Consider the following 17,867-nt stretch of genomic DNA (forward strand, 5'->3'; position numbering starts at 1 on the left):
AAGTTAAGTTAAAATTATTTAACTTTGAACTTAACTTTTATCTTTTAAACTAGACAGTACCCAACCCTGGATATATCCGATTAAATTGTATATCCGATGAAAAGTATAATCGGTTTCTCGATCAAATTTTATTGGATAAATTTCATCGGATGTATGCATAATTTAATCGGAAAAGTTAATCGAAAAGATTAACCATCGGAAACACTATTTAATTGGTTTATCCGATGGAAATTTTTCTCAGTGTACGACAGCAATTAACAACTTAATGCAACGAATATCGATAAAAGGTTAGTTTCTTCGAACTGCCAGTATAATAGTAAAATTCCAAATTTCATTCGACCACAGCTGGCCACGTTTGTTAATTAACCGGTCAATGCAGAAAATTTATTGCGAAAAATACTACTTCAGCCAGGATTTCAACTTGGACCTCTCTTACACAGAGAGACAGGTTTCTTTGGATTTAGTATTCCTATTTATAATATATTTGATTGAAAAGTGTTTCACTGAAACAACATCTACTTGTACGAAACATTATTTGTTTGAATAAAAATTTTACTGTTTTATTCAAACATCTTTATTATTTGTTGGAAAAGACAATATTATTTGAGGTAATATCTTTCAATTAAATAATTATATTATTTAGCCAGCCTATTGTTTATTATACTATCTTATTCTACTAATTAGTACGAACAACTTTTGTCTGTAACATTTTTTATTTACCTAATACTTTTCGAGATATTCAAGAGAAAATTTATAACTTTTTCAATTTTTCGCTTATGATACCTGTTTGTCGGACGGAAAAGTAGTACAGGATTTTTTTACTTGATTTGGTTTCAGGAATATGCTGTTGCAATAGTGCTCCAATTACTGAAACTTGTGTATTGTAACAAACACAAAATTTACATACACAAAAATTTTCAATAATTGGAGCACTATTGCAACAGCATATTCCTGAAACCAAAACAAGTAAAAAAAATCCCGTACTACTTTTCCCTCCGACCAACAGTTATCATAAGCTAAACATTGAAAAAGTTATCAATTTTCTCTTAAATATCTCAAAAAGTATTAGGCAAATCAAACAATGTTTCAGACAAAAGTTGTTCATATTAATTAGTAGAATAAGATAGTATAATAAACAATAGGGGGTTTCATTAAAAAAAAGGAAGGTGACTTTCACGTGGCCTTCAAGCAACTATTCAAGGTCAAACCAACGGTACCATCTTATGTCCCCCCCCCCCCCCTCGAAACCCAACAACTTTTGCCCCGAAGAGATATTTGCGTGCGTCGATTAAAATGACTCACCCTGTATATTACTTCAAATTCAAAGAAATGAATTGTTTGGACCATTCCAAATATCAAATTTGTTTGATACAACAACATTTATTAAATCCAAAGAAATCGTTTTCTCTGTGTGCCGTGTAGTGCTCTAAGTGCCTCGGCGTGGTAGATTCATACCATTCTAATTTGAGTCGGGAGAGAGGATTTGGTGGAGGAAGTACCCTCGCTGGAGGGTAATTTTATACAAGGCTGGGAGGAAAAGCGCGAGCTCTTTAGAGTCCTCATCCCTCGCGAGATACCGTCGACGTCGTCGTCTGTACTTATCGTGCGAAGCTTCGCGATTCTTACTTTGCGGAAAGAGGGAAAACTCTTAGGGAACTTTGGGCCGAAAACAGCCGCGCTCGTCAGCCACAATGGATCCCCCTTTGCGCCGCGAACATTATTTTCTTCTTCCCGGACGAATGAGGCATCCCGGAGAACGGCTTTACCGTTGGACGTTCCAGTTCCTTGGATCTATCGCAAATTATGAGATAGCGCCCGCCGGCCTGTCTGCGTCCAGCAATCGTACATATCGCTGCTAACTGTACGCGCAATTGCTTGCACGTATGAGCGGCGGAATCGCGGTCGTAAACTAACGCACGTCCCCCCCCCCCCCCGCGAGGCCATGCGGGCGCGATGAGGAATGATTACGCGCGTGATCGCCGCCACGATGCATCACGAAACGTGAATTTCGACGAGGTATCGACGTTTCGGTTATTCACCTCGATTCGACGAGCACGACCGGTTTCCGGGTGTTTCGGCGCTTTTATTTTTGTTTAGCTTGACAGCCCGCATCGAAATTCAGCTAAATAATTAACGAGCAAGCTGGAATTTTTCGATCCGCGTGCGTTACATACTTTCCGATCTCCGCGCCCGTTTGCCGAAAAACCGACGCTAAAAGAGCAACAGCGGCAATAATTAGCGGCATTTTGCGAAAGAAAAAACCGGCGATTAATTCATTTGTTAGCGGCAGTAATGCATTCAGGCGATCTGATTTGCGCCAAGAACTATCGATATTTGCTTTATAATTAAAATACCCGGCGAGGTGACGAGCTTAAATTTGACGTTTCGATTATTACGAACATTCCGTCTGTCGATTAACAGCACACGCGTGCACAAGTATATATATATATGACGGAATTTAATTGTAATAATTAACGGACTTATAAGATCGCGTTACGTTGCGTTGCAGCGCCCTACGAGGGTGGAATATGGAAAGTGAGGGTTCATCTACCGGAGCACTACCCTTTCAAATCACCTTCGATCGGTTTCATGAACAAGGTCTACCATCCCAACATTGACGAAGTCTCGGGCACGGTGTGTCTAGACGTTATAAACCAGGCTTGGACTGCCCTTTACGGTACGTATTCGTTTTAGCCGCGTAAAAACCGAGTCTGCAAATAGCGCAAAGTAATTTTCACTTAGCCGTCTACTTAGCTGTTTCGCCTGCAAGTGACTTAATTCAGAGCCACATCGCTTCGAGAGTTACTTCCCGGTGCGCGGCGCGTGTACACATCCGTCTCGTATTTATTACGTTTAGTTTTACCGAGCGGCATGTTAACATCCTTTCAGCAAAAGCGAGGAGAACTGCGAACGAGCGCTGATCATGTTTTCTCCCTGTTTCGCTGTTTCAGACTTGTCAAATATTTTCGAGTCTTTCCTGCCTCAGTTGTTAACATATCCCAATCCAATCGATCCATTGAACGGCGACGCCGCCGCGATGTATCTTCACAAACCCGAGGAGTACAAGAAGAAAGTGGCGGGTAAGTGTGGCTTAATAAGTTCCCACCCCATAACGAGGCACGGTTGGAACGAGGGCGGAGGATCATTGCGAGAGACTTTTACGAACGGCCCGCCGGTCGGCCCGTGTCTCTCTTAGGAGTAAAAAGACCAGACAGAGACTCCCCCCGTAGTTGCTTCCGTTCCGCGTGTGTACGCTTAGAACGTCATTACGGTCGCAATGCAATTTCCCGTTTTCTGGCTTCTCCCCCGGCAGATTACGTGAGGAAGTACGCGACGGAGGAGGCGCTGAGGGACCAGGAGAATGGCGGCACCGGCAACGGGATGTCCTCCGACAGCGAGTCGTCGATGAGCGACTTCAGCGAGGACGAGGCGCAGGACATGGAGTTGTAACCAAATATATTACCATCCGCGCGTACCCATATCCTTAATCATCTCGATTCCCTGTAAGATCCCCCGATCGCTCGTCCTACTACCAAATAGATGCTTACACCCGAGACTCCGAGCCTCACTTCTGGTGACGGCGACGAGATCCCCTTTATCACTCGTCGCTGCTCTCGTCGCCCGTCGTCCGTCGCCCGTACATATGCAGAGGGGTGGTGATCGACCATCCCCCGGCACGGCGAGAGTGAAAGTGACGGAGACGAACGAGGTAAAAACGGAGAATCGCGCTCTCCTCACCGAGCGCATCCCGAGGGGCGTTTTCTATCACGACGGCGATGTCTCTCACGGTCGTCCAAGCTCTTGCTTCAATTAATTCGTTAATTGTTCGCTACGTTTAATTGCTACAATCACGACGACGACGACGACGACGACGACGACGACGACGACGACGACGATGACGACGAGAATAATTATGGCGTGTCCAACAAACGACGCACGAAATACGCAATCTCTGTCAACGTCTCGAGGTTCCATGCTTTCACTTTTCAGTGCAAACAAGAGAAAAGGGTGTGAGACAGAGAGACAAAGAGAGAGGATCATCGTTGGCGTTCAAGGATCATCCGTCGATCCATTTTCGAAATTATGTCCCCCGACGATTCTAGCATCGATCGATGATGCTTGCGTACACGTACAATCTGCGTAACTTCTTTGTAATTAAACAGCAAAACAATAACGTACGTGCGACGGATAGAGCTACACCTGATGTATTCGCCCGATCACGTTTCCCCCGGTTTTTGCGACATTCTCTCGCCCTTGTTCGTTCTTTCTTCCGAGCGCCCGCGGGCGCGTTCGTCGTTGTGATACTCGAAAGCACGTGATCGAGATCGAAGCAGCACGCGGGGAGACGCGCCACGAGAAATTTTAACGACCAATTGTCCAATCTGGCACGCTAGCGAGCGCATCGTCTCCACCAACTAACGACTCCTTTGCTGCTATCTTAGACTGTGTTAGCATCTATTTAGCATCTAATTACTCTTTACATTCAAAATCGCTATCAATCGTTATTCATTCTCATGTTTTAAATTTAAAGAATACGCCATAAATATCGTTTAGTTTAAAAAGGGGGGAAGCAAACGGGCTCGTTTCTTCGCGGTACAGCTTTTTTTTCCCCCCTCGCAGCCGGTTGATCGTAAAATCAGTGCGCAATGTGACGCGTGAGTTTTAGGTTTCTTTTGTTTTAAACAACAGTGAGACACGCAAAAATGTGATGGAGTATGGGTACTAGCACCGTCTTCCTTTTTCCTGCCATCACCATTCCCAAACGTTTCCCCCGTAGGGCTGCGCATCAGCGACCGATCGCCACGTCGTCGTCGGCGGCGGGGAAAAGATTGAATCTGCCACAAAAACGGCCGCACGCGAACGACGCCGGGACGACGCAGCTGCTGTCCAAGACTTCGCGATTGCGGAACCACCTCGGGAGCATGAGTGCAAACGAGACTCTCTGAATACGTTTCGAACTACCCCGGCGTCCTGTTTCGAACTGTGCGCATCGGTCGGGCGTGAGCGCGGAAGAGACGCAAGCAACCGAAGCTACAGGACTTGGTCGCCGTGTGTCCAACCCTCGAAAGTGAATGTAGATTTAGTTGATCCCGGTGGGTACGGATCGGACGCGATTTAACACTCGCTCGCGGAAAATTTTAAGTCAATTTGTACTATTTTAATCTCATTGTTATTCGACTCATTATAGATTTCATTATATAGATTATTGTTATTAAGAGGAGGACGTATATTAAATTGAATTGGTTTGTTACAATGTTTGAGAGATGCTTTGCTTTTCTAGAAGTAAAACTGGAAATATCCTTGCGTTTAAGAGAGAATAACTACCCTCCCCAACTTAATTCATCGTTACTTCCATCCGCCAATGCAGTGTTTTTAAGTTTATTTTGAATATTAGAGCTAAAGAAAATAAAATCAAAGGACTCAGGGAATTTCCGTTTGAGAAAAACAAAAAAAACTGTGGTTGTATCACATCGCTGAATAAAGCAAGACACAAATTCGAATAGACAGCAGAGATGGAAAGCGCGAGGAAAGGATTAAATTTATTTTTATGATTAACGATATATATATATCAGCGAGTTTAAATTTTCAAAAAGAACCAAGTAGAATAGAATTGTTTGGCAAAGTGTAGGAAAATTGTAAATTTATATAATATAAAATTGTACAAACTTTGGTGCACAATAATCTGCGATCAATAGTATCTCGTTTCAAATTGATCTCCCTCCTTTGCATGATTTACATGTATGCAATGCGATTTATAGCTGTACGTAAGTATAAACGTTATATTTCAGTGCCTTCTCAGGCAGAAAAGTGTGCCTTATTATATGGGTCTCCCGTAAACAATTTCGTTTATGAATATATGAGTGAATACGACGACCATTTAGCGTTAACGGACCTTTGAATGAAATTCATTGTGCTTACAGCATTGCAAATTAATACCGAATGCGTTTTTACAAAAACTAGAGATAGAGCCGTCGAATGCAGTTACCAGGCTTCGTTATCATTTCGCGGTGATAATTGAGAAATGTACGTCAACGGAAAAGACAGAGATATGAGGAAAGCGCGTGAAAAAACATTTTGCTGATAAACTTGGTTGTCCGTCTTGGGAATTTTCAGAATAGATACTTGAATTGACACTAGCAGTATCGTAATGTAGCCGTAACTACATTGTGTGGGCGCATCGGTAGTAAACGCGGCAAATGCAGAAATCAAATTCAGTATGTAAATAGCGAGAGAAAAGTTACGATTTTTTTCCCCCTAGCCAATATACCGTACATTTGTACGATTTCGTTGCGCAAACTTTTGCAGTCGCAACTTTTATTTACTTCGCCGATAAAGCTTATCCACGTTTTGAATGTATTACGCAACAGCTGCGCTCGCTTTTTCCTTCGTTTTTTTTAAACAATGTTACGTTCTACGCAACGAGAACCGACATATAATTTATACGGATATTCGCGCTTTACGTTATTACGTTATTATTTAAGACGAACTTTCGTGGACACGGCCTGTTTCCCAGCGAATCCGTTCCGTTGGCGACGTGTACTGCAATGCGTTTACCGTTTCGAGAATCGCTGTTAAGACTGAGCAAGATCAGAGTATGGTTTCCGTATAAATTATGAGAAAAAAAAAGAAAACAGTATCGTTTTCGTGTTACTCTTCCAATTCGTGCAATTATGTAAAGCGACACGTTTCAAAGTTCGTCACAATTCGTTGCTCTTCGACATATTTTTCATAGCATTCGTCCGTTCGTAATATTGGCTCCGATATTGTCATAATATTTTAGTGCTTTTGAGACCTCGGTGTGCAATCGACAAAGTATGAGCTATGCGTCACTCGGATATACGTCGAGACAAATGTACAATTTGTTCAGCATAAATACTTAGAGTTATCTCAGCCGTACTTATTTAGACAAAAAGAAAACGAAAAGGGAAATTCCGCTACTCTTTCATTCGCACTGTATCTCTCTCACAGGAACGCGCGTCTTTTCTACTTTATTTTTGTAAGTTAGCACAGTATGTAGCTTTAACGCGTCTAATGTCTCGTCGGCACTGTACTTTTTAGGCTTCGTTCATTCAGAACCAAAAATCATACATAGAATGTGCGTTTCCCGTAGAACCGTGTCGATTGAGTTTAAAGTCGTGCTCTCAGATCTCACATCGTTGCTAATTATATATGTAACATATAGAATTATTGACTAGTTATATGCATAAAAAAAAATATATATATATATTATCGATCATATTCGCATAACTTTATATTAACTATTATGTATATGGTTTTACTAACGAATTGTTTAATTAAGCGAAAAAGAATAGTTTTAATAATCATTTTTTATATATTTTTTTTGCAAGTGTTGTTTGTTCCTCCTGTCAACTGAATAACTTAACCGCGTCTCCGTTTCGACCATTGGGATTGTTTCAGTATTCGCCCCATTCGCCGTGCGCGCTCATGTTATGACGAAGATGAAAAATTTTCCGCAGCACATGTAAATTGATATTGGATTGTCGGATTAATGCTTAGATTAATGTTAACTAATATTTCGTTTTATAATGCGAAGATCCATTGCCTCTATTGTGTTCAAATCTTTTTGTAACATTGAATAACGTCTAAAGGCATATTTTTATACATGTATTGCAATGATATAATATAGCGATAGTTGCATGTTCTTTATCCTATGTCAGACTTCATCGCCATTTAATTTTCCCCTCTGTGATCATAAATAATGAATAATCAATTATTTTTATAATCGTGAGCAGCCTGTAGAACGATTAGAGTCTCGTGTATAAGATGCAGCGCTTATGTCGTTCCTTTAATTCCGTAAGATACGTCGAATGTTTTCCGAGTAATTGTACATTTAAAGGATGCAAAGGAGTCGTTACGTAACACGAAGAAACATATAATTTATATCGTGATAATAAATTGTAAGCCTTAGAGACCTTGAAACGAGAGAATTTGAAACTACGATTATTGTGATCGATTGGTTCTTTGCATATTCTGTGTTCTTAGCGTCCCACCGTAAGTCCTATTATTCGCGAACACTGTAAGTATATTTATCGGATGACAATTCCGATATACAATTGAGAGAAAGAGAGTAGGTCGGCGACAGGCGATGCCACGTGTTTGCCAAAGTTATGTCAACAATATGTGATCGAAGGGCGAGGGATTCGTTTTATCCGATTCAGTTTGATCAAAGGCATATACACATATCCACACACACACACACACACACACACATACACACGCGCGCGCGCGCGCACATTCTAGACGAAGCTATTAATTTCGCGCCACGGAATACAGCGTGTACGGTCCACGATTTTTGCGAGAATCATATGCGGAGTTGTAGCTCCAAACGTACAAAGAGGGAGGAGAAGAAAAGGCGGAGGCGCTCGAACGTCGGAGCCAGGAGGGCCGAGATTTTCATTGTACGGAACTTAATTCTGTCGTGTAATGTTCTTTGAACGTCGAAATAGGGAGATAGAAGTCGGTAGAGCGGTCATTATCAACGAGGTTCTTTAAATAGCAGGCTGTTGCCCGTTCAGGATTCCAGCACGTGACGCGAATTAAGGAGATAATGAACAGCTGCTATTCCTGTTCCGCCGGCGGAGCACGTATCCTGATTTGACATCTTGTTTTTCTCGCGCGGTAAAGCTGAATTAGATAATCGAGAGGGGGGGGAAAAGACGTAAGAAAGAAAGAAAAAACTCTCCACCTTCAGATATTTTAATCGGGACTGGGAGACAGCAATATTTTTGCTACTCGTTCGTAATTATATATCATCGATGTTAGCGAAGCGCGCCGGCGAGCGGTGCGCGTTTGCAATAATGGTTGATTAACAAAGTTGTAATAAGAAGGATACAATCGTTAATGTCGATCGTACGATCGAAACTAGTCGCCCGACAACGACGATGCAGTTGCGCTTGCGGTATACGCATTTTCCGATGTACTTTTGGCAAATTTCATTTCACCACCTCGATCCGTTTCACGCTAACTTAGCCAGCCGAAAAAAAAAGAAAAACGGACGACAGGCCCACTTTAATCTCCCGACTTAGATCCAGCGATAACAATGACCTAGCCGTATGCATATTTGCAAACTGGAGTGCGAACGCCGACATTGTCGCGGGACGATGGCGATTGAACGATCGAAATGAAGCACGCGACTGCCTCTGGCGTTTACACATCTGGCAATTTAAATGCGTTTCCACCCGCTGTTCCGCAGCGCGTCCGGGAATGTAATTAACGAAACTGAAGAAGCTGTTAATTTCACGTGGCGCTCTGTTACTCTTGCTTTGGGCAATGTCGGCGTTCGCGGCGCAATGAACGGACCCTTTCGCGTTGTATTATTACTGCTTTACATTACTCATCGATTGTGCGAGAACGTACCTAAACCGTTTCCACGTAGATAAGCGAGACTCGTTTTCTACCGCGTCTGAGATAAACAAGTGATCCACAAGCAAAATTGTAAGCGCGAGAAGAAAAGAAACGAAATACAAATGTAAGTGCAATTTGTTGACGCGAGAGGAGAGCGTGTTCTCTCGAACGAAAGGTTTACGCTCGCTTATGCATCTGGAAATGATAAGGATTTCATATTTCGACTATATGGCGATAGAGAGGCTGAGAGAGTTGAAGGGGGAAGCATAATGCTGTAAGGAAGAGAGGCACCTTCTTGGCGGCCCGCACCGCGATGTGCGTTTGCACGGTTTTTAATTACTCGAGTGAAAATTGGAAAAAAGATGATAGAATCTTGTCGTGGAAATTATATTATAAATGCGAGAAAAATCCGGGAGGACTCGATTAACCCGACAATTGAGTGGCTAACTTGGAACTTATTTATACATTTATCGCTCAAAAGTGAAATTATATTTGATTTGTTAGAAGCGACCTATCCGATGTATATCTCAGCCAGACATTTTATCACGATTACCGCGAGTATCGCTTTTATTTAACACAACAAACTTGGAAGAAACAACCGCTAATTAGGGAACAAAACGTCGCTTGGTGCGTGCTGCGAAGAAATTAGAAGATTGAAGGGCTCGGGCAACGCGCCCGCGATCCTTCAGTCGAACCGCTTTTACGCAGTGAAACGGATTCTTTCGATAATAGATTTCGATATCGCTGGTAGACCCTTTTCGAACGTAACACATGTAGCGACGTATAAAATGCTAAGGAGTTGTACTAACTCTCTCGTGGACGACGATCGTCATTAACTCTGCAGTAACGTTACGTTTTCCCCCAGTGGTTCCTAGTCACTGCCATACTTATTGACGACGATATCGTGAAGAGCGTGACCGGAGAGCTGCTAAAGGAAATTCTTGCCGAACAATACATTGAAAAGAAAAAGAAAACTAAGTACACCTCGTAATGTGTTCGAGTTATTAGCTGCTAAAAGCTCTCGAGAAAAATTGGCACAAAGACTGCTGTACTGCAGGGTTTACGGGGAATCGACGAGATATCCGTTAATTAACATTGGCAAAGTAAAGCTTTATAAACTAACGTAGTGATGATGATAATGATGACGATAAAGTTCGGAACACTCGTTCGGAGGATTTGTTCGGGAACCGTTTCTATGTTCCATGTACAATCGTGAAGATCGAATTATTGGTGTCTGTAGAGGTACATATATTTTCTTACGGTATATGGTAATTAGCTGCGCTGCTTCGGCTCGTGGAGGACCCGTTATCCTTGAATTGGTCAACGATAAAACGAAGAATACGCGAGCGGGATGTTTTAAATGGTCGCATTAACGTGTCGTTAAATAATGTATAATAAAACCGTTTTACCGGGGCGTATTTCATTCTGCAGCACTCATTGTCAGTCGTCTCGGCGTACTGTCGAACGCTTTGTGAAATTCATATTAGCATTCGTAACGAGTTGGAATAATTCAAGCGGAAGTGCGTAATGCATTTCTTTATCAAAACTCAGATGCATACAAAGCAGATTAATTGTAAACTAAAGTATTTAGACGAAATATGATACGCGATTAAGTAAGACGCTTAAAGAATTAATTTTATCTTTAGCATTTTCGATATTAGAAAAGTTTTCTTTTTCAATTAATGGCATATTAAGAAATCATTATTTTTGGAAGTCTTGATATTAGTAACAGGTGATGGGATTCGTGTGATTTCTACTACGACGCGATTGTATCGTGTGTAACAGCTCTAATTAGTAGCGTAGGTCCAACTTTACCGAGGAATAGAAAAAGTGATATAATTTTTGGACTTACGCGCCACGCAGATTCAGAAAAATAATTCTAAAGGGCGAATTTAAGGGAACGGGCGCCTCACTACAGCTAGATGTAAAGTTTCCTTAGGTACCTATTGTTTCAATGTATGAATCGTCTATGTAAGATGCTGGTACTGTTAGCAAAAAGAAGAAAAAAAAAGATGTGTCAACGACAAATATGCCGAGAGAAAAGAATTAATCTCGAATAATCCGGCCTCTTTCCAAAAGACAAGAAAAAAAGCAAACAAAGAAAACGAAAACGGAGGTTGCGAGACAGAAATAATTCGACGATCTGGCGTGTCTTTTACAGACAGATTTCCCGAATCTGACCAATCACACAGAACGTCTTTCTAGTTAGCACGTGATGACGATGATTACGAACTTGCTGAATCCACGTTTTCATGGTTCATGAACACAATAAAACAATGACAAACAATGAACATTACGCTATTACAAATATTTATTATAAATAAGATATAACAAATATAAATATAAATATATATATATATTATATTGAATTAACGATGATTGAACAAGATGCAATTTTTTGGTACAATAAAACGAAAAGAACCAATATTGCGTGAGCGTATTTTATTAAATAACCCACGTACCCTTTATGTTGACTGCATTGTTTGACATTATTTTATAATAACTCTATCTAACTTTATTCTTTGTATACTGTCATTTATAGAGTATTCGGCTATCGCGCAATATTTCAACGTATCTTGAAGACTAGTCGAAATTAAAGATTTTGATGCAAAAATTCGAGACTGCGATATTTTCGAGTTGTAAGCGAACGAAGGTGGCCATCAACGGTATCGCGTAGGGCTCGTATAAGTAATAAAAACAATAAAAGGCCGAAATCAACGTTATTTTAATTATGAAGATCAATAATATACTGATTAATGCGTACAAATATCTGAGACTTTAATAAAAACTTAATAAACTCGTTCATCAACTCTACGCGATACCAATGGGCAACTTTGATTAGTCATAACTGAGAAAATATTGTGAAAAAAAATTCAAATAATATTTTTATGTTTATGTTTTAGGGTCGATTTTAATTAATCTTTAAAAAATTATAATTTTGTATGATCGTAGTTGGATATTTTTTAACGTAAATATTATAAAGAAACAATTTTCTTCATGTTCTTCCCCCATGTTTTCAGATTTTTAAAATTTTCCAATTAAATGTAAAATAAATTCAGTGTAAACGCCTGATTAATTTTATCATTCTCTCTCAATTATCTAATTTTAAGAACGAGTCGACCGATGAATAATAATGAAAATAGCTATGCACGTTTAATTCACTCATTTTTTATGTTCCTTCCAAGATGCGCTAATAAGCTAATACATTTGGAATTATTTCAAATGTAATACTTTGTTCCCCAATATGTAACCAATATAATTGAGACATATAAAATTGTCCGTTTTACGGCCACACATTTATCAGAACTACCACACTTCTAATTTGGTTCAAGTGGCAGAATAAGTTAAATTATCATTAAATGGATGGACTATGAGAAATTAGAAAAAATTGACAAGTTACAAGATTAAATACAACTAATAATAATTAAAACGCTTTTATGGAATAAATTAATTGGAATATTCTATATCATTACACAATTTCTCATCGTTTCTTTACTCTCTGTTTATAACGTAATGCACAATATTGAAAACCTATTGAAGAAGCAATATTTCAGTACGATTTTCTTGCTTCAACTCACATGATATTTAATCCTGGTAGAATCACAGACATAGGAAGAAGAGAAAATAGAAAGGAATACTTAAATAATTTTTCTCTGTCATTCATTCAGAGATTTCATTTATTTGTTTAATTCACACAGGCGCGTGCACACGTACACACACACAAGTGAATGAAAGATATAACTATCTTTTTCTAATCTTGATTGCACGAGAAACATTATGAGGCAACTTAAATGAAAACTTGACATTTAAAAAGATGTCAGTTTCCTAGTTGCTATTGCTTAATTTCTATCTCTCTATCTTTGCTTTCTTTACATTTATTTTTCATCCAAGCCACGAAGTTGAAAGTTTAATTAGTTATAATATTAATAAGACCGTTCAAATAATTAATATTTAGGATCCTCATATGTTCTTAATTACGTTCCCTCGAAATGTATCATGTGCTCAGCGAAAAGTGTGAAGAATATCAATGTCTTAAACTCGGACTCTTACAAAGCTCGCACTATCATCGTTTATCTTTTTTACCGAGCTCATTTTATTCGGAAAGTTCGCTATCGCCTTTATTATTTATACTCGCGAAATTGCCGAAATTTCTGGGGACGTCGCGTAATTAACGTTCCGTGTAACAAGACACTAGAAAATGCCAATTTGTCGATATAAATGAGCTAAGTTTTACGAGCTATAACATTTTATACGTCCTCGTGTGCTCGACAAATCGACAATTGCGCACAAACCAGGATTAAATATCCATTCCAATTTATTCCAGTCCATCCATTTCAGGCAGCGGATCTATGAGATATCATGTTTGCAATATTTTTATGCTCAACAAATACACTCGTGCCAAAAATGTATACGGATACGTAACAGTTTCTCATAGATCCGTTGCTTCGATTTCAAACAAAAATAATTTTGCACTCACCAACCGACGCGCAGCAGCGGAGTTGTAGACTGCGTTGATCTGCAATATAAAAATAAAAGGTGTAAATTATAATGACGGCCAAAATATTTGAAACATTTCAAAAAGAAAAACAAAAAGATTAATTATGATCGCATCGAAACTGTTCCATTGTTTCTCACGTTTATTAATGTAATTGTACACTGATAAAAAAATATCTTAATCCAAAAAATATTACTCAAGAAAATTATTCATTAAATTTAAAAAATAATAAACAAATTAAAACATGCATTTCATTAATTTAAGTATTTATTAAATATCAAACAGTAGATAATTTTAAATTAAAAAATTTTACTTTAATTCTATAAAATGTTTACTAAGATATAAATTTTATAGCCAAGAAAATTGGACTTCTTATTTGACAAAAAACAATGATTTCATTTAATAAATAGTATTCTCTATCTTATGAAATCTTTAGTTGACTGTAGAAAATGTAATGATTTCAATTAATTTACTTAATACTATAATACACAGATTTACTTGAAATTTGACATTTTCATTTAAATAGAATAAATATTTACTTGAGTAAAAAATTATTTTAAGTAAAGCTATTTACTTGGTTCTAAACTTTTTTTGTCAGTGTATGCATAGCTTTTGAAAAGAAATCTATCTGTTCTTTTCGCTCCGAGATTTGGGCAAGTGAATAATTTTCCAAGAATATACTTTCGCAAAATTTCACAAAGAGACACATCTTTCCCTCCGACCGTTAGTCGCGTATTACTCGAGCAATTCGACTGAAAAGGAAATCCAGAGAATCCGAAAAGAATTCTTTCGAATTGTGAAACTTTTTACGTCAGCAATTTTGAGCTTCCAATTTTTAGAAAAGGATTTCTTTTTACACTTTGCAGAGTAATCCTTTTTGCACTACCGGAAGGGAACTTTTATTCGCGAGCGGATTCATTGAGAATTTAAAGAATTCTTCTCGAGTTCGCAAACGATCGTCGTTTTCTATTTGGGAATAGACGATTAAGACTGCGGTCCGCTTGACGCTGCAAATGCTCAAAGCGTTTGTCTTCTTTCTTTATTAAAAGGAAGACAAAGAATGAATTTGCAACAAGTGGACCGCAGCCTAAGGGCTTAAACACACGAAAAAAAATTTAAGCAGCACTTGAGACTTAAGGAAAAGTGACCAATGATAGTCTGGAACGTAAGCAGCTATTCTGAAACTTAAGCAACTTTGAAAAGTCTTGAGTCTTGCCGCTTTTAAGTCTATTTTCGCAACAGACTTAAAATGAAAATTATTTAGACAGTAACATCCTGTCCTGGCTCTCACTCCTGTATCTTAGTACTTGTCAATTTTCACATTAGAGATTAAGAATCTGATCAATCGCTCAAGTTGTTTCGTGTACTCCTTTATAATATTTAATTTGCTAATGATATTGAATGACTCACCTGACAGTTGCTCCGCCGTTGCCCGACGCCTTCCAGGCCTGCTCCTCCTCTCAGATTCCCTGGCACTCACTCACTCGCGCACTCGCGCGAAAATCATTTCGACACTCCCGATATACGCGCTTAGTAGCACAGCGCATTGGCTAAACATTGGCTAAATATTGGCTAAATATCGGTCCAATGTTGGTCGTTTTAGAAATGCATTGGCCGACATTGTCCAACGCAGAGCCGTGGAATTAATGTAAATATATAATAATTATATAACATTGAATTTATGTTGGACGTGCATCGGCCAATATTTAACAATGTAATGAGAATGTTGCTAAATGGACATCGGCCAACCCAGTGAGAAATGATTCGTCGATCGACGTCGATTCGACGGTGTCGATGTCGATTCGACGTCGTCGATTCGAATCATTTCTCACTGGGAAGAGCAGGCGTTCATCTTGCAATATTGAGCCGATGTTGGGAATACTGGATTCACGTTATTTCCCGATGTTGCGCCAATATGTCGCGCCACCAGGGTTTACCGCGACCGGCACGGAAGAGCACGATTCGCGAGTTGACGCGGTGAACACTGTTTTTCGAGGGAACCGAAGTCCCAACTGGAGTCCTCGCCGTAGCCGTTGCCGCCGCGCGTTTAGTCCCGGGACACCGTTTTCTAGGGCGAGATATTATCTCCTGTCGCGCGAGGCGGGAATCTAAGGGCGAACGAATGTGCGGCGTCGAGGACGGACATTTACGACGCGAAAGTACGTCCCGAGAACGCGGAGCCGTTGGATTAAAGGCCGCGTTCTGCTGGCAATGGCGTGTGCACCTCGTCGACATGCAAACTCGAGTCGCCGGCGCGATCAACGAGCATCAGCGCGCGAGTGTAATTACGATCGCACCTGATAATTAGACGCGCCGCCAAACCGCCGGGCTCGACGTAGATCCTCGCTGCGTCCATCGCCGCGGTCGCTTCGCCAACGAACGGCAGGTTACCGGCAACTTCACTCCGATGCGCCAACACGACGCGAGTCGAACGAGCGATTGAAAGTAAAGTGGATCCACCGAAAGTGCGCTATCGCCCGACGCGACACTTCTCGCATTTATCTAAATACCACGAGATGTAATACGTCGCTGATTCACTGACACGTCGCTTCTCCGTTTCGTTTTCTCCGACTAGACAGTCCGATCTGATTTGACTTCTGCTTCACCGCGCGGATGCCGTTCCCCGAGAACATCGCGGGCGGGACCGAGATGGGAAACCTAGACACCGCTAAGAAGCGACGAGAAGGATGTACCGAGGACCCGAGTTGAGACTCGCCCGCGGAAAGTGATCGCGTTGGCGGTTGGAAGCTCGCGGGACTTGTTGCGCGGCGTCTACTCGCACGGTCGCGTCTCGAGTGACGAAGGTGAACGTGACGACACGCGCCGGCGGCGGCCGCGGCGGCTCGAGTTTCGGCGGCTCGAGTTTCGGCGGCTCGAGGGCACGCAAGGCTACCGCTCAACGTAAACAAAGCGGCCGCCGGCGTCTGTTTACGCTATTGCGAACGAGCGTTTCAACGAGTTCAACGAAAAAACAGGCATTAGGAAGTGTGGTATGCGGCGTACACGGAATGTTCCGTTCGCGAGCCTCGCGCGTCCGTTTCTACAATTGCGGGTGAAATTCAATGCTGCTTATTCGCTGTGCTTCTTAAGGTTGGTTTTTGCAAGGCCGTACCCGTTAATTTGCGCCGGAATCGGTAAAAATTGACCAATTGCGCGGGGTCTACAATGCGAGTCGCAGAGTCGTAGTCGTAAGAATAATCGACTGCGATTGGTCAATTACAGTCGGACACGTAAGAATTAACCAATCACAGTCAACTATTCTTGCGACGACTTTACGACTTCCGTGTAGACGAGCTTGTACTTTAGAAAGAGACGAATTAAGCTAAGCTTAAAGTTAAACGACATTGGTGAAACCGGGCCTTGGGCTAATATTACATTTGTCGCGCGGCAAATTTTTCACGCGTGTCGATTGGCTGCAGAATAGAAAAGTTGTCGAGTCTCTATAGAAATTATCTATTCAGGGGCTCGATTTTGGAATTCATTCGAGGGAGAAACGTATGTAAAAATTGTGCTCTTGCAGAAAAGCTGCAGGTTGACATTTGTATACGGAGTATAAAATGTAACTAGTTACATTTTTAGCGAGAAAACTGTAACTGTAGATAGGCTGATGGCAGAGAGTAATCCGTAAACGCTTAAAGACCGTATCAGACTACGGATTGGGATTGGGATTACATTGAAATTTAACCAATCACAGTAAAGTTTACTAAATCTCTAGTTCAGTAACTTTTACTCTGATTGGTCAAATTTCAATCTAATCCCAATCCCAATCCGTAGTCTGATACGGGCTTAAGACTGTCTCAGTCGTAGACGTAGGGCAAGGCAGAGAGAAACATAAGTCGTATACAATAGCCTTTCGCGACTCACGTTTCTCTCTGCCTTGCCCTACGTCTACGACTGAGACAGTCTAATAGCCGTATCACACTAGCGGTTCGCGTTGACGTTGCCGTTGGCGTTGCCGTTGGCTGCTGCGTCTCGACCAATCAGAGAATACTTTGCTATTCTCTGA

At 40.8% G+C, this 17,867-nt stretch overlaps 1 protein-coding gene across 6 annotated transcripts in view; it reads left to right on the forward strand.

The window, feature by feature from the left end:
- The window catches only part of LOC105563304 (ubiquitin-conjugating enzyme E2 H), a 49,580-nt gene extending 37,789 nt beyond the window's left edge, over positions 1–11,791 (forward strand). For all 6 annotated transcript variants that reach the window (XM_012014788.1, XM_012014787.1, XM_012014786.1 and 3 more), the window contains exons 3-5: positions 2,510–2,677; positions 2,952–3,080; positions 3,314–11,791. In XM_012014788.1, coding sequence (XP_011870178.1) covers positions 2,510–2,677; positions 2,952–3,080; positions 3,314–3,450 — 434 coding nt within the window. In that variant the 3' untranslated portion in view covers positions 3,451–11,791. The remainder of the gene's footprint in view (positions 1–2,509; positions 2,678–2,951; positions 3,081–3,313) is intronic.
- Positions 11,792–17,867: the final 6,076 nt, after the last annotated feature.

This window comes from Vollenhovia emeryi, unplaced genomic scaffold, assembly GCF_000949405.1.
Source record: "Vollenhovia emeryi isolate VEMERY1.0 unplaced genomic scaffold, V.emery_V1.0 DF939178.1, whole genome shotgun sequence".
In the NCBI taxonomy this organism is placed as follows: domain Eukaryota; kingdom Metazoa; phylum Arthropoda; class Insecta; order Hymenoptera; family Formicidae; genus Vollenhovia; species Vollenhovia emeryi.